Genomic DNA, 26,177 nt, shown 5'->3' on the forward strand with positions numbered 1-26,177 from the left:
ACCAAATCCAGGTACAAGGCTCTGGTTCCAGAAAGGAAATACAGTATTGGGGTGGAGACGCAAAGAAACACAAAATCTTACAAACAAGTTCAGTGTGATAGCGGATACGTAATATGCTTTTGTTTTTAATTTAATTTGTTTTTGTTGACACTAATACACTTTCTTGTCTATATTGAACCGCACTGTATTGTGCTTTTCTAAGAATGAAGAAGCGTGGTGGCATTTCTAAAAAGGAATTGCAGGGCTGTAAACATAGGAATAGCCAGGATTTTTGTTAGGCAGAGTAGGCCTTTTGTTGCGGGGGGCAGAACCTCAGTTAGATATGTGTTTTTGTTGATTCTTATTGATGGGGGGCACAGCTGTCCCCCTTTAGCTATGCCCATGGCTGTGAAGGTTTTATTTTCCAAGGTGTACCCACATTTGTAGTCCTAGTCTTCCCTTCTGGGAAGGTTCTGCAGGATTTTGAGACAACCGGAACACCCTGTCAAACCTGTTTGCCAGATGGGAGAGCGGCACATACCATAGGCAGTGGTCCCTCTTTTTAGACAGCCCTTGGGCTCTCCAAAAAAGTAAAATAAAAATATTTTCTCTCCAGACTGTAGCTCAGCGATGGGGAACCTGTGGCCCTCCAGATGTTACACGACTATAGTAGGGTTGCCATACGTCTGAAAATTTCCCAGAAATATCTGGAACACTGCAGTCAGCAGTGGCATCTGGGAAGAAAATCTGCAAAATGTCCAGTAAAATCTGTATGCATGGCAGCCCATGATGGCAATGTCATTTTTTGCCAATTATCCATAAAATTTCTGTCCGGATTGTCACTGTTTGGAATATGGCAACCCTAGACTATAGCTCCTATCATCCCTGGCCACTGGTCACACTGGCTGCAGCCGGTCGGAACTGGAGCCCAACCAATATCGGGACTCAAGTTTCCCCACCCGTGTTGTAGCTCAGTTAGTTGCTCCTTTACAGAGGCCATAAAGGCTGCCAAATACACCAAACATTGAAAGCACCTGGCTTCCATAAAAGAATTGTGGGAACCAAACAGAGGGCCTTTTCGGTAGTGGCACCCGCCCTGTGAAACGCCCTCCCACCAGATGTCAAGGAAACTACCTGTATCTTACTTTTAGAAGACATCTGAAGGCAGCCCTGTTTAGGGAAGTTTTTAATGTTTGGTGTTTTATTATGTTTTTAATATCCTGTTGGAAGCCGCCCAGAGTGGCTGGGGAGGCCCAGCCAGATGGGCAGGATAATAATAATAATAATAATAATAATAATAATAATAATAATAGCCTACATTCATTGACATTTTCACTGTCTGACAACAAGGCATCCCCTTCTTTACCAGTGCTGACTCAAGATGTTTTGCTCCCTGGAACACGGTCCAAATCCCGCGTCCCAGGTAGGGACACCATGTTAAATATTCTAAGAAGACCATTTAGGCAACGATTCCTGTCTTCATCTATCGCCCCACTCTTCAAGGTATAGCCTGAAGCAGGTCACTTTCTCTTGCTGGACTTATGTACAACCCAACAGGAAATGCTTTCACCCATCACAAACCCACAGTGCCAGATTTGCGAAAGCACAAAGAATCTTAAGGGGGCATGGAATCCTATGGCAGTGAGCGGTTCCCCTACACAGGGTGCCAAGCGAAGGGGGAGCAAAATTGAGACAATTCATAATCGAGAAGATCCATTTTGGGGCGCCAAATTTTGGGTTTACTCAGGGTGCCAGATTATGAAAGATTACCAGAGTGTGTCCCTATAAACCTTTGTGCATTTGCAAGGACATAAAATATACACGTGCCCTTCTCAGGAACAGATGAGAAGATTTGGAAACAACAAACCATGCCATTGCAATATCACCTATAATCAGTATCTGCAACATGCAACTGAAGCATCTTTTAAATTGCTCGCGTGTGCGTGTTGACGATTAAGTGGGAGAAAACAAACTGCAAAATACTGTATCTACATGGAGCAATGGTGACAGGAATGTATAAAAATAAAATGAAGAGCTGTTTAAAGTAGTTTTAATTATATACAACCAACATTTATGGCCTGGATATAGGCATAACCATAGCTAGAGCAGGCCTGTGGAAATTCATGAAACTCAGTTAGTCATGATCAGCTTAAGTTCCACTGATTTTAATGGGTCAACTCTAAGTGTGACTAAGTCTAAATTCAATACAAAATTGTTATTTTTGAGAAAAAACTAAGCTTTTATTTGGAAAAGACAAATATACTTTTCTGGACAATAAAAAAGTCTAATATAAATTCTCCGAGACTAATTTGTTCTTATTTTTTTGGTTGCTCATTTTTGTGCATTGTTGGTAAACTCAAATAATTGTCACCCACATGAAATTACTACCAATACAGTGGTACCTCGGGTTAAGTACTTAATTTGTTCCGGAGGTCTGTTCTTAACCTGAAACTGTTCTTAACCTGAAGCACCACTTTAGCTAATGGGGCCTCCTGCTGCTGCTGCGCAGCTGGAGCACGATTTCTGTTCTCATCCTGAAGCAAAGTTCTTAACCCGAGGTACTATTTCTGGGTGAGCAGAGTCTGTAACCTGAAGCGTATGTAACCTTAAGTGTATGTAACCTGAGGTACCACTGTACCTTTAAATCTTCAAAATATAAACTGCAACCATTCTGTTTGCTACAAATCACAAAATGCCTAAACATGTGGATACAGAATTTACTTAAACTGCTAAATTTGCAGTTAGACTAGATCAATCCACTGTACGTATAAACATGCCAAATTGTGAATCACAGCCTTATGGCAGCGATCCTAATCTACTTGAACGTTCTTTGAAATAAAAGGCACTTACTTGCTAGTAAGTATTACAGCACAAGGGTCCAAAGCTATTGCAATTCAGTCTGCAGCTTATATTTAGAGTCTCAATTTTCATTTTAAAGCACTGCGCACAACAAGGGTTAAAGAATGCATTTTGTCAAGCAGAAAACAGCTTATTCCGAGTGCCAATTATTAACATACTTTGTAATCATTTGTGCCTGAGCTGCTTTATTTCCCTGCCTCTAATACGGAACCTGCTTATTTGGCAGTTTCTCAAGTTACTCCCCTCAGGCAGCTTGAGCCAGTAAAACTAGATCCTTTCATCTCTGTGGAGCTTACTGACAACCAGCCGTCTGGTTTCCTAGGAAACAAAATCTTGGCTAGAAATAGTGAATCATTTCCAGGTCACTTTCAACATGGAGAGTGGAGCAGGAAGGCATTGGACTGAGGAGGAGGTTAAAGCCTTGTTAAGCGTCTGGTCAGAAAAAAACATCAGAAAGCAACTCCATGGAACACTAAGGAATAAAGGAATATTTATTTACATTGCTAAAAGGCTACAGGAGCTGGGGATCTGCAGAGACTGGAAACAATGTCGTGCAAAGTATAAAAACCTGAAATATGAATATAGGACAGTTAAATATGCCCACAACTCAGGAGATGCTACAAAGACCATGAAGTTTTTCCACGAATTGGATGCCATATTGCAACATGAACCTGTCACACAGTTAACAGAAGAAGAAAACGGCAGGTGTTCAGCAAATGACATCATAAATGCCACCAGGGAGAACAATGAAGGTAAAAAAATAATAATATGAAAATCGTTTCTGTATTATCTTTACCTGAAATAAATTGAGAGGCTGCTAGGGTTCAATCCCCACTTTGCACCACAGATGGCACAGTTGGAAGAACAAACTGACTTAATGCACTCTCTCCTTATCTGTGTGTGTGTATGTGTGAAAGGGGGGCGGGGAGGGCGGTTCTGCTCACCAGCTTTTCTATAAATACATAAGCCTGATGGTAGTTAAACCAGCTGCTAGAGCTAGCTAGACTCATGAGGCCTTTGCTGTAAAGGAAAGCAAAAACCTCAGAGCAGGGGCTTCCAAACTTCTATTGCTTTTTAACTGGGATTTATCTGTCACTGTTCATATAATAATATATACATTGTTTGCAGCTATCTAGCTCATACCAAAGGCAAATAATAATTGTGGAACGAGCTGTGCTATTGTAATAGAATTTAAAATGCTGCAGAGATGCATTTATGCTCAGGTGGAATGAAAACAAAAGGGCCAAGGTCGAAAGACACATATTTGTAGTGATGGAAAGATGATGTCCCTTTTTGAAGTAGCAGTTAATGAATATTCCTTTGGATAAAAAATATATAAGAGAGTCTCTTTCCTTTTCACAGTGATAATAAAAATAGCTGTAGTCTTCGGAACAGCTCCTCCTATTAACTTGCTCAGCTGTGAATATTTGTGCCATGTCTGTCGCTCCTCTGTATGGCCCTTTCGGAGCTTGTAGCTCTAAAAAGCAGCTTAAAACGCTTTAAATAATAGCAGTAAGTAATACGCATTGCAAGGCAGCTTAATATGATATGTTTTCCAGAGGCCTGTATGATGATATGTGATATATTTTGCTTATCCCTTAAAATCAGAGAATTAAAATTGGAAAGGCCAAACGTTGCAAATACAATCTGCAATATGAAAGTATGTTTATTATATATAAAAAAGGAAATTTGTATGTAGTTGAGAGACTGGAGGTTCTACAGGAGAGGGTTAATGGGCCTCTCCTGTTTAATGCTTAAAGTTGGTCAAACCTGCTGGCCAGGTCTGGCCAGGCACATCCTTTGTTATGTAAATAACAAGAGATACGTTGCCGTGGAAACTAAATAGTTAGACAATTGCTCTTGAATGTTTGGAATAGGAAAAGATTAAGGGGGGGCAGACCTCCCTCCCAACTAATAATCAGATAATTCAGGTGTCTGTGTGAGAAGACTGCAGTTTAGACTGAGAAAGAGACAGCCAGTTTTAGGCATATCGGGGTGTTTTCAGTCTCCTGGAATTCTGATGTCTGAGCAGGAGACTTTAGCTAGGGCGTATTTTAAAGCACTATCTTATCTTTTTAAGTCCAATCACTGATAGCAGTAAGGGCCAGAAACGCCCCCCAAATGCTCTGCAACACATATTTAAATTAAATGCAAAAAGGACAAACTCACTACAATGACTTTAAAAAACAAATTTTAAATAATCTTACATTTTGCAAGGGGGGCATGTGTACCGCAAGAATTGCCCACCCCAAAGAAAGCCAACGTCCACTGAAAATACATAAACAACAATGAATATGGACAATAAGCATCTGTCCTAGCTAACTCTTATCTTTTTTTTTTTTTGTTCTAGCATGAAATACAGCACCAACATCTTCCTGTTCTGCTTTCACAGGCACATTTTAATCACTGTACGAAACATTATTTTGTGATGATAATGACGAAAACACTGGCCTCCCCGCACTCTAAAAGGATTATGACTATAGATCATATTCACAGAGATTTAATGGAAAATAAATAGGAATTAAATGCTCACCAACTTATTGATATATCCTTTTTATCCAATAATATATAATAACAATAAATAATATTTTCCCACTGACCCTCTAAGAAGCTATGGGCAACTTGCATGGATGACCCCTTTCCATTTTATTGGCACAACAGTCTTGTTAGGGAGGTTACTCTGAGATATGGTGACTGTTCTAAATCAATTAATCAGCTTGTTGCCTCCCCCATTTTAAGTCCCACAGCCTAGTCAAAATGCAGTGGGTTGTTGTACTCCACATAGCGCTAAGGCTAAGATTCTGCCAACACAAAGATTTCTCATACAGCACAGGGTGCAAGTGGGGAGGGGAAACAAGGGGAAATTCCTGTCATCTTGGCTTCTGCTACCACAATTTAGTTGAACATGGCCAGTTATCTTTGAAAACCAGCCATCAGGTTGCTTTCTATTTTAGTTTCTTCATATATTGTAATTTCCTACATGTTGCATGTAGGAAGTGAGCAGCCAAATAAACACAGGGCTGCATTCACACACAACACTGACCCATAGTTTAATGCTACATGGATTAGAACATATTTGAATAATTAAATTATTACTTTCATATTTAATAAATTTATTGTAATGCATAAATATTGTGGGGGAAATAGAAGACTGGATCTTTCTTCTAGCCTTTTCATTACTGAAGTATGTGGGAAGTAAGAGTATCAGTCTTGGCTGACAATGAATTGTGCTGTAGTTTTTATTTCCTTTTAAAACGTGATACAACTTACTTTGCTTACATGCGTTTCTCGTACCACAGAAATCAATGTCCCGTAACTGCATGCGTATTAAAAACCAAATATTTTTAAATAGTTTAAAAAATGTTTTAGCTGTTCTTATTTTATCTGTAAGCCGTCTTGAGTCCGGGTCAGGGAAAAAGGCAGAGTATAAATAACTATGGAATAGCAACAACAACCACTGCTGCTGCTACTAATAGCACCACCACTCCAGATTCAGTCCTATAATCACTTCCCAACATAAAAATGCACAGATTCTAAATAGCCTTTCATTAGATGAAGATTGTATGATCCTGTCCTTTCTTGGCCTACATCATCAAATTGATATGTAGAAAATACTGGCTTCGATCTAACACTTGGATAAGTGGATCAGTCACATCTTCCACAAATCTGAGGGGGTCTCCTTATTCCCTGGGGTGGGTTTTGGAAGACAGAAGAAGGTGGAAAGGCACCATCTCAGGAGTAAAGTTCTGCTCAAGATTCTTTGGATTATAACCACTCTATCTATCTATCTATCTATATCTATCTATCTATCTATCTATCTATCTATCTATCTATCTATCTATCTATCTCTATCATTATCTAATGACCCTTTATTTCTGCCTCTTCTTTTATTTTTACATTTTAAAATGATGTGATATGTTAGGGTAAGATTTGCTGTAAATATTATTTGAAATTAATATATTCAAGGTACTATGTTGTGGCTTCAATAGGAAGTTCGCATTAGAAATATCTATAGCAACTCATAATTCATACAACAATATACGGTATTTGATGCCTTTCCTATGTCTAACAATTCTTTTTTCTCTCCCCCCATCCCAGGTGAAGTTGCAGTTACACTGGAAGAGGAGGAAGATCCTCCTGCAAACCCACTACTTTTTATGTCCCACTGCAGGCCCATTCAACTAGGTAACAAAGGATGGCAAAGGAGAGACAGCAAACTCTCTGTTTCTCATACTCGTTAAGAATGGAATATTATTGTGTCAAAGGGACAGAACAAATATGTTGGAAAGGCTAGGGCATTCAGGGATGGTTTCTTATTGCCCAGTTTCTGCGGTCTTTGCTTTAACGTCTACATAAAATACAAGAAAACGAAATTGCTTATTTTATGCAACAATTTGGTTCTTGATTGGAAACAAGAACACGGTTGTGTGCATCGAAGGCAGAGAAAGTAGAAACTCAACTCAACATGCACTTCATGGGCATTGATATAAGGCTATGAAATAAAATTGTCAAACTCTTCTGTTTCATCAGCTGAGATCCAGAGAGGACTATGCGTGAGTGTGAAAGTGCTTCTGTGTGCGCAAGCATAAGGGGTGTATGTGTGTCTATTTTTCATTGTTTCAGGAAAAAAACCTCTTAAGGGTGCTGCTGCAAAGGTTTTCTGACTTTTCCAGGGCTCTTCAGGAGCCATCTGGTAGAAGGCTTCTGTTGAAGCAGAAGAAGTCAGTCTAGTGTGTTTTTGGAACAAACTCTGAGATAGGACTCAGACTATGAATGGTGCTTTCAGGTGCATATCAAACGATAGAAGGAGTAAATTTATTTCTTATGTACTGTGGGTGGTATTCCACTAACAAGTCCTTGTTAGGACAATAATTTCTGCTTGTGAGATGAGACTTCTCCCCTCCCCTCCCCACATATGCCACACACCCACTCCTCAAATCTGTTCCATAGGGTTGGAGGAACCCCTAGAATGGATTTTGGGAGGAGAACTTTCCACAGCATACCCTTGTGCTGACAGAATGATTGCCTTAGCATTGCACTAAGTTCCACTTAAAATGTTTTGGAAAGTTGTTTGCTCGCTTTGCATTTGGACATCTCTTAAGATATCTTAACAAAATTTTGAATGATGGTTCCTGAGGTGAAGGAGCAGGCCTTCATCTATGTTTGGATACAACTGGACATCATTTTGAATTAGGGTAGTGCTCTGAATCTTTCAAAATGGTACTGATTTTTACCATTGATTTCAAAACTGCACTGATCTTTCACACTTTATATTATATATATTTTATATTATATTATATTCTAAAACCATGACCCCCACAGAAGAATGAAAGCACCACTGATAATCTGGTGCCATCATACCCTCCAACATTTCCCTGTTGAAAATAGGCACGTCCCATCCCATATTGATAATTTTACTATTTATATCGCACACATCTTATCGGGTTGCCCCAGCACTCGGGGCAGCTTCCAACATATATAAAAACATAATAAAACTTCCCTATACAGGATTACCTTCAGATGGCTCAGGGGTTGGATAACTCCACACCCGCCAACATTTCTCCAGTGAAAGTAGGGTCATCCTAAGGAAATGCGAGACATTCCGGGATCAAATCAGAAACTGGGACGGCTTCTCTAAATCAGGGACGTCCCTGGAAAATAGAGGCACTTGGAGGGTCTGTGCCATTATCTCAGATTCTGTTTCTGCAGTCAGTACGGCTTTGCTCTGATAATGTATGTAATGCTGGCTTTTGTTAAATCAGAGAACTTATATGTGACTGTTTTCCAAACTTTGCTGGCCTGCTGTTTTTTGGACTACAGTTCCCATCATGCCTAACAACTGGTCCTGCTAGCTAGGGATGATGGGAGCTGTAGTCCAACAACAGCTGGACAACCAAGTTTGGGAAACCCTGTTATATGCTAAACCAATTTGTTTTCTACCTTGAATTTATTTTTATAACAGTGCCCAGAAGTAAAACTCACTGAGCCTTACTCCCAGGTAAGTGGGTATAAAGACTGTAGCCTAAATGTGCACAGGAATTAAAATGTTCACCAAAACCATTTTCTCTCTCTCTCTCTTCTCCCATCCTTTATTTTACCTTATCCTGACCCCATCCCACTCAATGCAGGTAACACATATCTGAGTCTCTCCCCTATTCTGCCTGATGCAGGTAACCCAACCCCAATACTAGATGCGACCAGAAGTCTGCCATACATTCCATCTGTAGCAAACGAAGGAGGAAAACACTGGACTATTAATGAAGTTAGAGCTCTAATACGTGTCTGGTCAGATAAAAGCATCCAGCAACAACTCGAGGGAACGGTGAGAAACAAAAGAATATTTGAACATGTTGCTGCCAGACTCCAAAAATTTGGAATCGACAGGGACTGGAAGCAGTGCAGGACAAAATATAAAAATCTAAAGCATGAATATAAGAGTGTAAAAAATGCCCAATATTCAGGCAACACGAGCAAAAGTATGAAGTTTTTCAGAGAGCTGGATGCTATTCTGGGCCACAGCAATGCAGATAAAACAAGCAGGTCGGATAATGATGACAGCGAGAAGCATGTAGAATGGGTAGAAACTAAAACAGAAAAGAATTTCAGAGGTAAGAGTTCTAAGCCATCAAAATTAGTTTTATCAGTTTTGCACTAGTAAATATATATACACATGAAAGATTATATATAAAAGTCTGTTTACAAAAGTCTGTTTAATTCAAAGTACAAATAAATTAAAAATAATAATTAAAAGGTCAAAGAAGACAACAAAACAAAACCGTAAGTACAAAAAATAAGGACTGTGAACTGTGATGAGGTTTGCCTTGTGCCATAAAGAGGATATTCCATTACAAGATCTGAATAGAAATGCAAAACAACTGTTTATATAACTCCAAATGTCAGAAAGTGCAATGATATGGTGATAAGGTAGAAACATGAATTTGTACTCTTAAAATGGTCTCTAGTGGATTGTATGGAAACACAAGTATCGTTGGGGTGGGAGTGGAGCCTTGGGCCACTGCTACCAAACTATATTGTACCCCTATTTCCTCGCCACCCAGTCCTGAGTAACTTGTGGCTCACTGACATGAATGCAGCCAGCCAATTGGTTTTTCTGACAAAAACTCTATGTGTGGAGGATGTTTGAGTGTGTGAAGCACCTGGGAATATTTAAATACCTTTAATTCCCTTTTTGAAAATGGAGATGCCAGAGGTCATTTGCTGGAAACACATTTACAATGGACTGATAAGGCAATGAAAAACACAAGTATTTACAGTATAAATAGTTAGCTACAGTTCTGTGCTTCCTGACCTCCACGTAATACATTTGCAAGAGCATATGATTCAACTGAGAGACAAAACCATATTTATCAGAATGGCTTGGAGGCCAAAGTAGAGATAAATAGTTATACTTTACGTAGTATTAAACTAGCAGGGACTAGAAGGGGAACAATAGAAGTTTGTCTAATAGAAAGTCCCATCCCTTGTTATCTTTGCTTCTTTCATTATTTTCCTCACTCCGGTGTATCTAATTCATTTAAATGTAGGTTGCAAGGGCCTTATGGACAAGAGTCCTGGTTTTGTTTAAGTTACTTTGCAGAATTAAGCCACATGGTTGGTGCTATATAAAATTGGATAACTCACTTTTGATTTTCTGGGGGCCATCTAGAAAATGCCTAAGCATGTTACTATTGTTTTTTTTTTTAATTAAAAAAAACTGTTTCCTTAGAATAACTGCAGTAAGACTCCTTATAATAATTTCACAACCTAATGTCATAACCTGTAACGTTTCACTCAGAATTACATGGAGACACAGGTGCGGAAGATTCTGTTAGTAGTATGTCAGGAGATCTGCAGCTCACAGACACAAGGAAAGTGAAAGACCCAGGTAAACCCAGAGATACTGTTTCTGAATCCCTCGATTAAAATACAAGTAAAATATAACTGCAGTAGGATGTCAGCATTTGCATAACTATCTCTTTTTGTGCGTCTAGTGCTCCACAGCGCAGTAGACAGAACTAATTATCTAAATGGAGATTTGGAAGAGCCCATTAACACACACGTGAAGGAAGACATAAAAGAAGAAGTTACTGACTTAGGTGAGCAACATTCAGGTACAATCTACTAAACAACAACAGAAGGTTAAATGTGACGATGTATGTTAGGTGACAATTTAAAACTGTGAGCCAAGCCCAAGCTTATTCACTGGCCAACAATAAAGGTGGGCAAGGAGGAGACTTGTACAAATCCCATCCGATACAATCATAGAATTGTAGGGCCGGAAGGGACCACTAGGGGCATCTAGTCCAACCCCTTTGCAATGCAGGAATCTTTTTGCCCAACATGGGTCTCGAACCCACAACCTTGAGAATAAGACTCTCATTCTTAGCTATCCTGATAGGGATACTTTGTCCATAGCAGAAACAAAGACTTAGAATCATAGAATCATAGAGTTGGAATAGACCACAAGGGCCATCGAGTCCAACCCCCTGCCAAGCAGGAAACACCATCAGAGCACTCCTGACATATGGTTGTCAAGCCTCCAAAGAAGGAGACTCCACCACACTCCTTGGCAGCAAATTCCACTGTCGAACAGCTCTTACTGTCAGGAAGTTCTTCCTAATGTTTAGGTGGAATCTTCTTTTTGTAGTTTGGATCCATTGCTCCGTGTCCGCTTCTCTGGAGCAGCAGAAAACAACCTTTCTCCCTCCTCTATGTGACATCCTTTTATATATTTGAACATGGCTATCATATCACCCCTTAACCTCCTCTTCTCCAGGCTAAACATGCCCAGCTCCCTTAGCCGGTCCTCATAAGGCATCGTTTCCAGGCCTTTGACCATTTTGGTTGCCCTCCTCTGGACACGTTCCAGTTTGTCAGTGTCCTTCTTGAACTGTGGTGCCCAGAACTGGACACAGTACTCCAGGTGAGGTCTGACCAGAGCAGAATACAGTGGCACTATTACTTCCCTTGATCTAGATGCTATACTCCTATTGACTTCATGGAGGTCAAGTGAGGAAAAACCTAAAGGGCAATATTTTGCATGTAAAGATTGCCTGTAACAATAAGCCAGGTTTGTTGACTTATCTTGATTTATTGTTAATGAGCATCATGCTCATGCATGCAGCCTGATCGCGTAACACTTTGCTCATTCCCTGTGTGAACAAACCATGAAGCTGAAATTACACATGGCTTGTTAGGCTCTCTGAACCTGGATCCCTGGTTTGGATCACCAGGCTTAAATCAAGGTTTCCGGATGGCTTACGATCCTGGCTTGTTTGCAACACCAGGATCACCAGCTCAGATGTCAAAACAAGACATGCTTTAAATGTGGCTTCCTTGTATCTCCCACTCACGTCAGGGGAAGGGCAAAGTGAGAGCAACTAGGCTGGCTGCATCTCACACTGCTCAGTCACAGTAAATCATGGTAAGTCAGGCTTTTCATTACCTTTGAACGTGGCCGAAATCATTAGATGTTCTCCTATGGTTCTAAACAGTACCTTTTAGACAGTCACAGGTTGCCTTATGTATCATGTCCAATTTGAGTTTGCATCCCCACTCTCACTCCCCCTTCCCCACACTGTTTATAATTCTGCCCAGGGTAGAGATGTAAAACTTTGAAGCCACCTGGGGAGGGGTGAGGAGAGAGAAACCAGACGGTGTGTGTGCACACAATCAGAATGCATGCAATAGGCATATCAATCCTAAATTTTATTTACTACTCTTAAGATCATGCATCCTAGCTGGCAATGAGCACTCAATAGAATGCTACTGTTTATTATGGTTATGAAGTCTATCTCTTTAGTTCGTATTTGACCAATAATTGCCAGTCAGTGCCTGACCAACATCAAAGATGAGTTAAGAGGCTACAGAAGGCCCTCGAGTGTCTATATTCGAGTGTACAATATGTTTCTTGTCCCTCAAAACCTGGTTGCACTTCAAATTTTCCTACAAACACAGCAGATTTCTGAGATACTTCTCAAAAAAACAAACAAACAAAAAAGCATAGTTACTACACATACAGTAGTTTACTTAAACAGCCTCATGCTGGCACCAGCAGAGGGTGCCAAATTACTTTACCATAACAACCTATAAATCTGTATAATTGTCCTACTCTTCTAATGCAAGAGAAAAAACTATGGGCTTGCCTGTTTGCTCTGTGTAAAGGAACTTTAACTGATGACAGCAAAACTTGGCTACAGTTTCAGAAATCCCATGCTGTCAGTGAGTAGGTAAGAAACCAATTTAAGAAATGCCTTTTAAACAGATACCAAATTCAGCAATTATTTATCAAAGGTCTTATTTAGAAAAGGATTTGAGTAATTTCCTTTAGTGAAACGCTATGGCTGCCAGTGATCTTTTCTTGCTCAATGTTTGACAGCATTATCTAACAGCCCGAGACCATGGCTTGGAGTTAGATAACGCAGTCACTGACCCCTCTGCGCAGCCTTGGACATTTACCTCTTTGCTGGGTCAGCCTCTGCTGACGTAACTGACAAAATGATCCGCCGCATCCTATCTATCACAAGGGGAGCATCATCAAACAGCCAGAAACCAATTACATTAAAGGTCAGCATTCCACCCACTTCGCCGTGATGAAACACCCACAGCATAGAGAAAGAGGCAAACAATTTGGAATAACTGCGATTGCGCTGGCAAAATGTCTTCAATTAATTATCTTATTAGAGAATTCTCTGTGTCATCAGTGCTATCAAAAAATGCCGGAGTATAGCTCTACAATATTGGAAGAATACGGTGTTTTTTCTGATGGTGACTCCAACCTGTTGCAGTCAACATAGAAGCCAACTCCTAGGGGCCAAGGGGTCTCCGGTTCCCCCCACTAAAATATTTGAGGGGGCTACCCCCCGAAGTTTATGGGCACTGCCATTCAAATGATGTGTATGTCCTGTGTCAGGTGATCAATTTTTTTGTGGGACGGGGCTTACCTGCCCCCTGCCCAATATTTTATTCAGGCAGAAACCCCTTGCAGTAAATAAAATGATTTTCACAATTCATTTGGTGGACAGTTTCCCCCCAGAAATGAAAGAGAAGGTATAATAACACACTGGTCCATTTACTAAATTAATGTAATTCTGGGGACACCACCATTTCGGCGATCAGGTTTGCTTAGCACAAAGCTGTGAGCATGAGGCTACTGCATTCCTCACCTGGTCCTCCTGCTGCTACATGGCCATGAGTGAAATCATGGTTTGGCTTAGCATGACATGCAAACCAGGCCTCTTTATGCACAACACCTTCACTTTGTGTGACAGTGTTAGAAATTAGCCAGGTGCATTTCGTGACTGGTGCAGGTTCAATTGCAACCAAGCGGAGATCTCTGGATACCAGATTAGTGACAGACATCTCCACCGGGCTGGCTCCTCCAACTTCCTTAAGCAGGAAAGCAGAAGAGCTTATTTATGGCATTTATATCCCACCCTTTTCTCCAAGGAGTATATGGTTCACCCCCCTCCTCAGTTAATCCCTACGATGACCCAGTAGCGTAGCGTGGGGGGTGCAGGGGGGGCCGGCCGCACCGGGCGCAACATCTGGGGGTTAGGGTTAGGGGGCGCAAATCCACGGGTTAGGGGGTGCAAATTACTTGCCTTGCCCCGGGTGCTGACAACCCACGCTACGCCACTGCGATGACCCTGTGAGGTAGGTTAAGATGTTGTGACTCAGTGAGTTTCATGACTGAGTGGGGATTAGAACCCTGTTCTCCCAGGTCCTAGTCCAACACTCTAACCACTACACCACCCTGGCTTCCTAGAGTTCTTCTGCTATGGGGCAGCTATATAAATTAAGCAGGTACATAAATATAAGGAAAGCAATTTGTCACTTAGAGAAGGATCTGAAGTATTCTGCTTGAAGCTTGAATTTGTTTTATTCTGGATTGTTTTATTTGATGTTTTAATGTGTTGTAAACGGCTTTGAGGTTATTGTTTTTTAAAGTAGCATAGAAAGTAAACAAATATCGACAGTAACGATAACAACAATAAACATAACGTGGGGGGGAGGAATGGCACCTAGACATTCTGTTGTGACAACCGTCACCCAGGTTTAAGGTGCCATTAGGCAATTAGCCTATGTATCTGAGTTTCCAACACTTCTTTGCTAGATCCCGATATGTCATCATCACAAAGCCAAATTCTCCCCTCCCCTCTCACCTTGACACCAAACTATTAAGGAAACTGGAAACTCTGTGTACATATCTCATACCTGTGTGCAGTCCACTACCTGCAGGTGAGCCATGAGTGAGAACTGGCCAGGCTACATTGGAGACAACCCTAGGTCTTCCGGTCTCCAGTCTGGCACACTGACTGCACGCTGATGCTGAGAGGGTAAATGCGCACTTAGGCCATATTGGGACCCCATCACATGCAGGCATTAATCCCACGTGGAAAGGTTATGTCTAATGAGCTTTACAAAAGTACCTAGAAATCTTATATGCTATCTTGGACCCAATAATAATTAGTAAATACATTGTTTACTTTGAATTTGCACAGAAATCCCAGAAGACGACGATTCCATCCACAGTACTCCTGAAGGTACAGAGCTCACACACATAAAGCAAGAGCCGATTGATGTAGGTAAGTCAACCATTTGCCACGTGAATTTGTAAACACTTCCATCCTCATTTCAGTACAGAGGTTTTGCTTTTAAAAGATAGTCAGCTTTAACCATTTAGCTTTTTTATAACTCAGTGTGCTTCTCATGCAACACTAAACTGTGGTTCAGCAGTATGTGAATGAACCTCAGCAAATCTTCCTTCCCTATCCTCGTTCCAAATCGTCAGGAGGAGGATTTCTGCTGAGTTTTCTTTCAGTTTCAAAAAATCTTGGCTTAGCATTATGTGTGAACCAGTAACCCTGGTTTACAGTGGGCCATACCCACTTCAGCCATGGGACTCTGGGAGCACTGGTCAAGAGCAAATGCGGCCCTTGGGACAAAAATGGTGAGCCACTCCTGGGCTAAAGGAACAAAGAATGGACGTTCGCAGACTTCACACCTATGATCAAGACTATTTCCAAGTCTTAGCTCTCTGTGACAATTTTGTTCATGACCTCAGGGAATTCCTGAAGTGAACTTCCATGGGAAATCAAGACTGAGAGACCTTAAATATGGTCATGCAAGACACCTTAATCTTCAACCCTGAGCACACTTACTAAAGGAGTCAGAGGTACCTTGGGTTACAAACGCTTCAGGTAACAAACTCCGCTAACCCAGAAGTAGTACCTTGGGTTGCGAAATTTGCCCCAGGATGAGAACGGAAATCATGCCGTGGCGGACAGCGGGAGGCCCCATTAGTGAAAACACGCCTCAGGTTAAGAATGGTTTCGGGTTAAGAATGGACCTCTGGAATGAATTAAGTTTGTAACCCAAGGTACCACTGTATAGTTATGTGCTGGGCCTCCACGCACATAGACTAAAACCGCTTAAGTGGAGAACCAGAGTTGAAGCTCTGGGACCAGCTGGAGGTTGGAGGTCACATGAGCAGTGATGGTTGTGCTACCCTGAGCTTCAACTGCTAGGTAGAGAGGCTGAGCAGCTCTCAGGGCTCTTTGGGGATTCCTCTACCTTCACTGAAATCCTCTTTGGGCTCTGGAGAGAGTCTCTTAGTGAGCCACAAGGACTCTCCAACTCTCTCCCATTTCCTGGTATTTATTTATTTATTGGCGCCGCAGGTATATGCGGTCACAAACGAGTCAATTGCACATGAATGGGAGGACACCTGTACATGCCATCAACTTTACTTCCACACAAACATGCACAGAAATGCATGCTGGATTAGGGATCTACAATACAGCACTCTGCTATCTATATTTATTGTCTCTCGGCCCCTTAAATCCAGGAACTGATGTAGGGTGAAAGGACTGTAAAGACAAATTTGGTGTTTTTAGGGACAACCAATAAGCAATGTATACAGATCACATAAATGCTATGGTGAAATACCACATTAAAATTGCTCCGTGAAGGAAACATTGGACTCAATGCAGCTTTGCTTCCATAAAGGGAACACAACATCTGTGCAAGTTGAAGGACGGAATCACATCACATGAGTGCAATGAAATATTCCACACAGTAGTAAAGAGAATGCAAATGATAAAGTATCATGTGAACCGATTCCCTTTCTGCAGAATGCCTGCTCTGTTTTGGACATGTACACTCCATTGGAGGAAATTAGCTGCATGAAATCAGCAGCACACAAATTCCTTTGCCAAAAGAAAGCATAAGTAGTAGTTCAAAAAAAGGGTAAATACTGAGTACTTCAGAACAAGCCAAGCATCCCCCCCCCCAGCCTGTTCTGGGCTCTAAAACTGAAGGCTAAACAAAATCTTACAAAGCAAACATGGGGCCCAGACCTGTATTTCATTCATAGTGCAAACATGTAGGCTGGGCTGAAGGATTTGCAAAGGAGAGTCAGCAGGCTTCACCAATTCTATTTCTGCAAATGCCTTCCCCTGGTGCAGTCTGTCATACCTCCCACCAGCTTGGTCCTGAAACCAAAAGCATTTCATGGAGAAAGCCTTCCCTAGGGTTGGAGATATTTGAAGCTGTTTCCTCTTTGCAGTCCTCCCCTATAAATGGCCCACAAACTGCAATTATTTTCAGGAAAGGGGTGGTCAGGACCATATATTTGCCAACATGATCTCTAATGGTCTTGACTTGGAGAGGGTGGTATGAAGGCACACAATGCAGCAAGGCCTGGGGACTGCAAGTGTGGGGAAATAAGTGCCACTTCTACTGTGCCGTATGAAGAGAGCCCGGAGCAAAATATGTGAGAGGACCAAGATATTTGGAACTCACACATCTCTCCACCCAGGCAAGAGCCCTAAGCCCCTTCCCACATTACAACAGAGGCCTGTTCTACCCATGTACCAAAATGAAGTGGTAAATGAGGTAGCAGAGATCTGAGGTTCCCAAATAGATGGATCCCTGGTTCCTGAATGCTTCTGTGCTGAGTTGTCACGAGACTTAATTTATACAGGCCCAGATTACATCCAACGCGTAGCGAACAAGCTGTCTGTACACAAGTACAAACTGCTGTTTTAAAACATTTCCCAAGCCACTTAGGAAGGTTTATGGAGGACTGTAAAGTTACATTCATGTCCACCATACATACACATGGTGCAATCTAGAACAAAATTGAAAGTACTGTCCATGGCTGGGTGATTATATGAACAAATCCTTAACAGCAGCAACAACAACAACAACAATTATTATTATTATTATTATTATTATTATTATTATTATTATTATTTCTACCCCACCCAACTGGCTGGGTTTCCCCAGCCACTCTGGGCAGCTTCCAACAGGTGGTTTAAAATACATTAAAACACCAGTCATTAAAAACTCCCCTGAACAGGGCTGCCTTCGGGTGTTATCTAAATGTCATACAGTTGTTTATTTCTTTGACATCTGATGGAAGGGCATTCCACAGAGTGGGCGCCACTACCGAGAAGGCCTTCTGCCTGGTTCCCTGTAACTTTGCTTCTCCCTTTAACGTCTAACTTGTGACTATTTCTATGCATGCCTTCCTCTGTCCTGATTTCAGAAGTTATGAAGCAGTACAACTGAAGCTGCATATATCATATGCCAAAAGCATCTGAATTTGGTTATGCAATCTAAAAGGCTTATGTAAATGTTACACAATTTAATGTTTTGTCCCAAATTGCAACGTTTGCATTTGAAATTCTGGCAAGTAGCGGAAGGGAAAACATATTCATATTAAAAACAGCAACACACACACTCTAAACACCCCCCCAAAAAAATATTTCCCCAACCCAAGTCTATTGAGCAGCCTCAATCTTTGTGACTGGAGTCAGCCAGGGCCTGCCCTGCCCTGCCCTGCCCTCCTAGGCCAGGTGGGGATAAGGCCTGCAAGGCCGGGAGCAGGTCTTCCAGGACTCACAGCCAATATTGTTTTGTTTGGGATAGTTTTAACAGGGAAACAATATTTTCATTTGCTTTATACATTAACAGTATCATTCTGCTCATTAAAGGAACACCCCCCCCAGTTGTTTCCACAGTTCCTGTGTACTTGGGAGTTGGTGAAAATAAGATGTTTCTATTCAGACAGATTAATGTGAACTCAGATGTGAGTTGAATGAAAAGTGGGTTTTCTAGCCTTCCCCCAAATACTGGTTTGTTGTTTTTTTATATTCAGCTACTCTGAGCAGTAGCAGCTTCAAACAAAAAGTCATCAAGACACCATTCAGAGGCTTTTCGAATGTTTTAGCCAAGGCGACTAATTGGACTCTGGTGCTTTGAAGTATCCTACACTTGAGTAGCTCGACTTGAAAGACAGATTTCTCCTCCTAAGGGACAAATCATACATCATGTGCCAGAAACCCTTTTCGACATCTATAGTGAAATCAAGCGTACACTGTATCATACCAAGAGCATAATAACAGAGCTTGTTATAATCAGATCAGCAATGTAGGCGAATTTGGAAATTAATGACCCTCTAAAAGGGTAAGACAAGGTATCTGTTTAAGGCTGCAGATCTCCGTACACTGAACGGAGAGCAAATCCAGTTGACTCCAGTAGGAGTTGTTTCCCAGTAAGCATGCATAGATTGGATCGGGCTGCACAAAACTCTTAGGTTAGATTCCGACCAGATTAGTAATAGTAATACTTTGTGATTTTTAAGAAAGTAGCTGTTTACCAGATGAAATATGAATTTTTGTTACAAGACAACAAAGCTGGATGGGCAGGGTATTATTAATTAATGAGTTATAATTTTTTAATACTACAAGTGAAAGGGATGCAAAGGAAGAGTGAAGGCTGCCATGGAGCTACAGATTAAGCCTGACCATGACAGTCCAAGCTATAGCTCCACTTACACTTACACACAACTGTTGTGGACATTACAGTGGTGCCCCGCAAGACGAATGCCTCGCAAGACGGAAAACCCGCTAGACGAAAGGGTTTTCGGTTTTGGAGGTGCTTCGCAGGACGAATTTGCTATGGGCTTGCTTCGCAAGACGAAAATGTCTTGCGATTCCTGGGGTTTTTTTTCCGCTCCCTACCCCTTTTTTCTAAGGCACTAAGCTGCTAACAGCCTTTTAGCAGCTAATCCGCTAATCCCTTAAGCCTTTAATAGCCGCTAATAGCCGCTAATCCGCTAATGGGCTTGCTTCGCAAGACGAAAAAACCGCTAGACGAAGTGACTCATGGAACGGATTCTTTTCGTCTTGCGAGGCACCACTGTATTTGCAGCTATGCCCAGTTGTAGGAACCTCACTGGCTTTTTGCGATGCAGCTGTTAGGATGCCAGGCCTACAGCTGGGCCACCTGGCAGCCCTCTAACTAGCTTATAATGCTATTTGACAAAGGCTGCAAGGTGGATGAATTATTTTTGAAATAAATACATACATACAATAGTGCCTACGCACTTTGCATGTTCAGGTCAACGTTTTGAAAAGAAGGTGGGGAAAGTTATGGAGAGAATCGAAAGGAGGCAAGCTTACCATTCCTGTCTTTTTCTGAAACTGCTCATCCTGCTCAATAATAGGCCCAATAACAGAAGCTATGCTTCATTTTTTTTTAATTGTCTTTTTAAAAATAGATGATGATTCTATCAGTACAACCTCAGAGGACGTACCTGGGTTTTCAATGTGTAAACAGATAACAGGGGCAGGTAAGTGATTGGTCCTTTGCTTTGGGTTGAGGGGCAGCGGGAGGAGGAAGCTGTCAAGTCCCTCCTTCATGGATTCTGGTCCCTGGTCTTATGCCTCTACACATTCCTAGCTCTCAGCATTGTACATTTGTAACAAACAAAATTGTTGCAACATTCAGTGTTAACATGCATGTTTCCCAATGCAGAACCTGAATTTTTTTCAAATAGGATTCTAGATTCCTGGGCAGTTTATAATCCTGTTGCTGCCCTGTAACACACTCAACTCTAGTCATTATCATGATTAGGGAAAATCTATAAAGTCACATTTGATTCCGTCCCCCCGTTACATTATATTACATGTCTGAAGGAGCCTTCTGAAACATGAAGACCACAGTTCTAGACACACTTCCCTGAGACTTAAGTCTCACTCAAGTTACAATACTTAACACAAATGTAGAGAGCAAACCCCACTGAACAAAGTGATATTTACTATTGAGTAAACATGGCTGGGGTTGTACAGGCAGACTTGGATACAAGCTTTGATTCTTTTGGGGTTCCCCATCCCTACAAAGTAGAGTACGTCCATGAGCAAGAGAAGTACTTATAGTTGTGGCTGCACATCCTCTTAATTCTTCCCAGTTTCTCCTTTGTGAACCAACTCTTAGGAACCATGTTAAGGCAGATGCTCGGATTCTGAAAACCTGGCCATATGCTATGGTTGGACAATTGGTTCACCACCAAAATGCACTCCAGCCTTCTATGCCCCTCTCGCATATGGATAGCCAAAGTCAGAAGCACCCTGCTCAATACAGAAAGATTTCTGTGCCAAAGTATACCAAACAAGATACAATATTCTACAGCACACACAGAAAGCAAGTTTACTCTTCCCATTTGGATCTTTCCGGTGTTGATACACAATGGATCTAATTCAGAACATTTTCTGTTGCCTTCAAAGTGTTTGCCAAATTTTGGTCTCCAGCTGTTTTGGGACTTCAACTCCCATCATCCCAAGCTAGCAAGACAAGTGGTCAGGGGTGATGGGAATTGTAGTTCAAAAATAGCTGGAGTCCCAAGTTTGGGAAACACTGCTTTAAAACAAAGGTAGAGAACCTGTGACTCTCTAAATGCAGTTGGACTCCAACTCCCATCAGCCCCAGTGGTTAGGGATAATGGGAGCTGTAGTCCAACAATATCTGAAGGACCACAGATGCTTTACCTTTGCTTTAAAAAGGAAAAAATAAAGTTTTGGTTGTTTTAGTTTCTGAATATTAATCTATTATTGGTTATTTATTTTATTTTGAACTTTCAGACCATCAAATGTCCTTAAACGAAGCACAGAATCACTTTAGAGTTATTACGATTAACGACACAGGAGCAGGAAAGCACTGGTGCGACAATGAAGTCAAAGCTCTGATAAATATTTGGTCCGATGAGGAGATACAACAAATGCTTGAAGGAGCAACAAGGAATAAAGAAATATTTGAGGAGATTGCCAGAAGGCTAATGAAGGTTGGAATAGACAGAGACTGGAAGCAGTGCCGCACAAAATACAAAAACTTAAAATATGAGTATCGTGCGTTGCAAAAAGAAAACGACCAGGTTGGCAATGCAAGAAAGAGGATGAGGTTTTACGATGAAATCGACTGCATTTTGAGAAGCCAGCCCTCAGGTATGCATATCTGCAGAACTGATAAAACTAATTTTAGGTGAAGACACCGAGGACATAACTAACTATAGCAGCAATGTGTAAAAGTTGGTTTGAAATATTATATGCCTCATACAAGTTAATATTACAGGAAGGTGACAGTAAGTTGTAGTTCAATGGCCAATACAGAAGAATGAGAGCATGGTTATATAGCCTACAAACAGACCATTAATCATTTTACTAAGCAGCTGGCAGAGGAAGAGTAGATCAGAAGGACAGGCTTCCCTTTCTCCACACCCAGCATGGAAACCAAATGGAACTGGGAAAGAGAAATGCAGATATCTGTTCTTTCTCAATCAACCCACTCATGGAATGGAATTACTTATTGCCTGTAGCTACCAGATAAGCTGGTAAATACAAGGCTGAATTAATCTTGCTCACCACTTTACTCAGATCTTGGGTTAAGCTGGAAGTCTGATTAGCACTAACTCCAGTGCGTGGGTTCGCTGTGATTACATTATCCAGGGGTATTGTGTCTGTCTGAACCAGCCCATTCTTTGTAAGAATAAAGCTACAAACAAGTGAAGCTGGAGTTTAGGCATGTGGTTGTGGTTCAGCATTAGCAGACTGGAGCACAAAGTGAGAGATCCACCTTCCCTACTCCAGGTTTTCTGCATAGATGGAAAAGATTCAGGCCCTCAAGTTCACCGGCATATTAAGAAAAAACTTGTGGGAAGAGAGACCCACCTCACTTTACACTGAGAATCTGTCTGGTTACTTTTTGAACTTGGACCAACAGTATTACATATACCAAATAAGAATGGTGTTCATTTTGCCATTACACTAATAAAAACTGATGTCCCAGCCTGCTTCTTCCTTAGGGCTTCAAGTTGTCTTCTTCGAGCTAACACTTTAGCTATGTATTTATTATTAGGCTCCATCTTTCTTAACATTTTGTCACAGAACACTTCTTTTCTTTTTAAAGAGACAGCTGCAGAAGTTACCACAGATACAGCCCCACTGAGCGTCAAAAGAAAAGCCTCTCAAGAGGGTAAGAATGTATTTGCATTGTTACATTATTTTGAAGGGTAGATTGATGACACAAAATTCACAAGAGAATAAATCTCTAATGCGTTCATTTTCATCTGTGTCAAGTGCTTTGTGCACACTACACCTAAAGAGAACAAACATCTGGTTGGAAAAAAGGATGGATAAAGAAATCTGCCTTTTGTGTGTACAGGTTGCAAGGGATGCTATTGTGCATGCAGGTAAGCTACTTGATAAACATAGCTATGGGTTCATGAGGCTGAATTGTAATCAAATGCAACCCTATCCAAACCAGCCCACATCATTCAAGCAGAATACAAAAGATGGTGCACATGCTCCTCTGCCTTCCACAGCAATGTAAACACTTATCTTCATATGCTGTCTAGAGCCACTGTATACTCTGGTTCATGCCCAAGAAAGTGCCAGGCCTGCACACTGCCTCTTCCTCACCTTACACAGTCAGGTCCATAATGTTAAGACCTGATTCTTCAAATAAAGTCAGCAGAAATCTACCTCTTTGCTGCATTGGGAGGAAATGCATTGGGTGTAATGTGTGAGCCCAGTACTTTGCTTGGACTCATTAGCACTCATGCACATAGCATGAAAAACCATGATTTAGCGTTACAGTGGTACGTCGGGTTAAGTACTTAATTCGTTCTAGAGGTCCGTTCTTAGCCTGAAACTGTTCTTAACCTGAAGGGCCACTTTAGCTAATGGGGCCTCCTGTTGCCGCTGTGCCGCTGCTGCATGATTTCTGTTCTCATCCTGAAGCAAAGTTCTTAACCCGAGGTAGTATTTCTGGGTTACCGGAGTCTGTAACCTGAAGCGTATGTAACCCGAGGTACCACTGTACATGCAAACGCAGCCATGAAGCTATATAAGCAGCAGTGATTTACATCAATGATGCAACTAACTCATTAGGAAGCAAGCTCAAAAAGACAACGGCATACCAGCATAAAATCCCAAAGTTTGCAGAAGTACAATATACATATTTATTTATTTTTTTAAAACCCCATAACCCCAACATAACCCAAGGAGAACTGAGTATGTTCATGGCCACAGATTTCTGGCCAGTGGGGGGAAGAAAAAGAAAACTGGGAAGAAGGGGAATGGAAGGGCTATGGCTGGAGGGCACTTTGTACATGAGCAGTCCACATGGCAAGCTTTCATTGAAGATCCCACTCACAAAAGTATCCCATGTACCTATCTCTATGAGCTCCTTTGAGGAATGGCAGGATACAATTGTGATAAATAAATGTTACTGTTCACCCTCTAGCAAGTTTAACAAATACATCATTCCACTGGTCCTCATGACTTGCCTATTGACGCATGCTAGATTCAAATGAGTTAATCTCTTCAATTCAAATTGTCACTAATCTCTTAAATTGCTTTTTTCCCTTTTATAGACCCCTCGCCCATTCAGTTTAAGAAAAGTGTTTCTGATAACTTAACAATCCAGTCGCAAGGTGTGTCTGACAGCATGCATACTGTAATCAAGAGCCGAAGGATGCTCCTAGAGAGATTTTACAAGCAGGAAGAAATGCAAGATACCAGCAGAACACAGATGAACAGCAACATCCCTGCAGTGAAACAGGTTGGTTTAATCCCCCCCTCAAAAAAAATATAAACATCTTTGTTAAAAAAAAAGTTGCATACCGCTTGATGGTAACAAAACCTCTCTAGGCAGTTTGCTAGTGTTGCAAATAGCAAACAGTTGAAAACAAGAAAAACATGTAAAGACCATGCCAAAAAGAATGCAGCAAAGCTATCTCCCTGATGTCAATAGCCAGGGAGCAGCGAATATAAGTGCTACTACACTAAAAGAACGATTTATAATAATAATAATAATTTATTATTAAGTGCGGAACAAGTATTATGTGGCATTTGTAACAGTGCTGGGTCCACACATCAAAACCATTAAGTGGGCACATATGATGTAAGGCGATCCTGCCAGTCAATTGGTCCCAAGCTGTTAGGGGAATTATATACGAATAGCTGAACTTGGCCCAGGAGCAGATTTGCAATGAGTGCAGATCTCTGAAGCAAGGGGAGCCCCACATAGGGTGCATTGCATTGATCAAATCTTTAAGTCACCAATGCTTGAACTGCTGTGGTCAAGTTCTCTTGATCCAGGAACAGACCCAGCTTTTGCACAGCTGGTAAAAGATGCTTAGAAGTAAAGCGACTCTTGGTTGACAGCAATGAAAAGCTAGTAGCCCATGATCCAAAATCAAACACACACACACACACACACACACACACACACACACACACCTGCTGCCAGATAAACAGTGAAATTATTGGCCAGATTAACAAACTTAATTGCATAGAAAATTCATAAAAATGAAGAAATCCCTGCTTTCTCCTGTAGTCCACCCCCCCCAGAGTAGTAAATTGTGCTAGTCTGTTGTTTAAATAAGGAATTAACACGGAATCCTGGCAGAACCTTTCATGGATCAGAAAACACACACAAAAAAAGCACATTTGACAAAGCCAGTTCAACTTCACAGTCACTCGTGCCACAATAGTTTTGTAGTCTTTAAGCTGCCAGTGAACTGTTGGTTTTGCTGTTAATTACACAGGCTATCACAACAAAACTGCTCTGTGCTTTGCATTCCTAAAATTTCAAATACTTTAGTTTGTCAGAAGCCCATGCACGTCTAAATTTGTTTCCAGCGTCCCACTTTCCATTATATGGTATGAGACTTCATCCTTTAGTAAAATTTCCCATTCTACAGTAATTCAAAGGTCTCAGACTACAGTCTTCTGTAGGTGGTAAAACCGAAAACGCAATTCAAGGGAAGCAAGTTTAAAGTGATGCACATTGAGGCAATCTTTTATTTCACATATGTGCTCATGGGGGTCTGAACTGACCAGGAATTAGACCTTGGGGTCATAGGGGACAGCTCTATGAAGATGTCAACCCAATGTGCTGCAGCTTTGAAAAAGGCAAATTCCATGTTAGGGATAATTAGGAAAGTAATTGAAAACTGCTGATATCATGCCTTTATACAAATCTATGGTGTG

General features: G+C 41.3%; 3 protein-coding genes across 4 annotated transcripts in view; 1 reads left to right on the top strand and 2 right to left on the bottom strand.

Annotated features, from left to right (window-relative positions):
- Window positions 1–26,177, bottom strand: part of LONRF1 (LON peptidase N-terminal domain and ring finger 1) — a 213,769-nt gene that overhangs the window by 153,017 nt on the left and 34,575 nt on the right. The window lies entirely within an intron of this gene.
- The window catches only part of PPAT (phosphoribosyl pyrophosphate amidotransferase), a gene marked incomplete at its 5' end in the record, with an annotated part of 47,883 nt that overhangs the window by 15,875 nt on the left and 5,831 nt on the right, over window positions 1–26,177 (bottom strand). The window lies entirely within an intron of this gene.
- On the top strand, window positions 1,316–24,797 carry LOC310685588 (uncharacterized protein). Of its 2 annotated transcripts, none has more exons than XM_083458235.1 (10): window positions 1,316–3,590; window positions 6,937–7,023; window positions 9,009–9,446; window positions 10,634–10,723; window positions 10,830–10,934; window positions 15,342–15,425; window positions 20,408–20,479; window positions 21,768–22,127; window positions 23,089–23,154; window positions 24,557–24,797. In XM_083458235.1, the coding sequence occupies exons 1-10, from the start codon at window positions 3,212–3,214 to the stop codon at window positions 24,775–24,777; spliced, it is 1,902 nt and encodes a 633-aa protein (XP_083314361.1). In that variant the 5' UTR covers window positions 1,316–3,211; the 3' UTR covers window positions 24,778–24,797. The 2 variants fall into 2 exon arrangements, with proteins under 2 accessions (XP_083314361.1, XP_083314360.1); XM_083458234.1 differs by having other exon boundaries at window positions 1,317–3,590; window positions 8,967–9,446.

Source organism: Podarcis tiliguerta (assembly GCF_965153285.1).
Source record: "Podarcis tiliguerta genome assembly, chromosome: 9".
Classification (NCBI taxonomy): domain Eukaryota; kingdom Metazoa; phylum Chordata; class Lepidosauria; order Squamata; family Lacertidae; genus Podarcis; species Podarcis tiliguerta.

Coding starts and splice junctions, on each gene's coding strand:
- LOC310685588 (XM_083458234.1), top strand. CDS start 3,212: ATGGAGAGTGGAGCAGGAAGGCATTGGACTGAGGAGGAGGTTAAAGCC. Junction 7,024..8,966: donor CTGCAGGCCCATTCAACTAG/GTAACAAAGGAT, acceptor CACTCAATGCAG/GTAACACATATCTGAGTCTC. Junction 10,935..15,341: donor AGAAGAAGTTACTGACTTAG/GTGAGCAACATT, acceptor GAATTTGCACAG/AAATCCCAGAAGACGACGAT.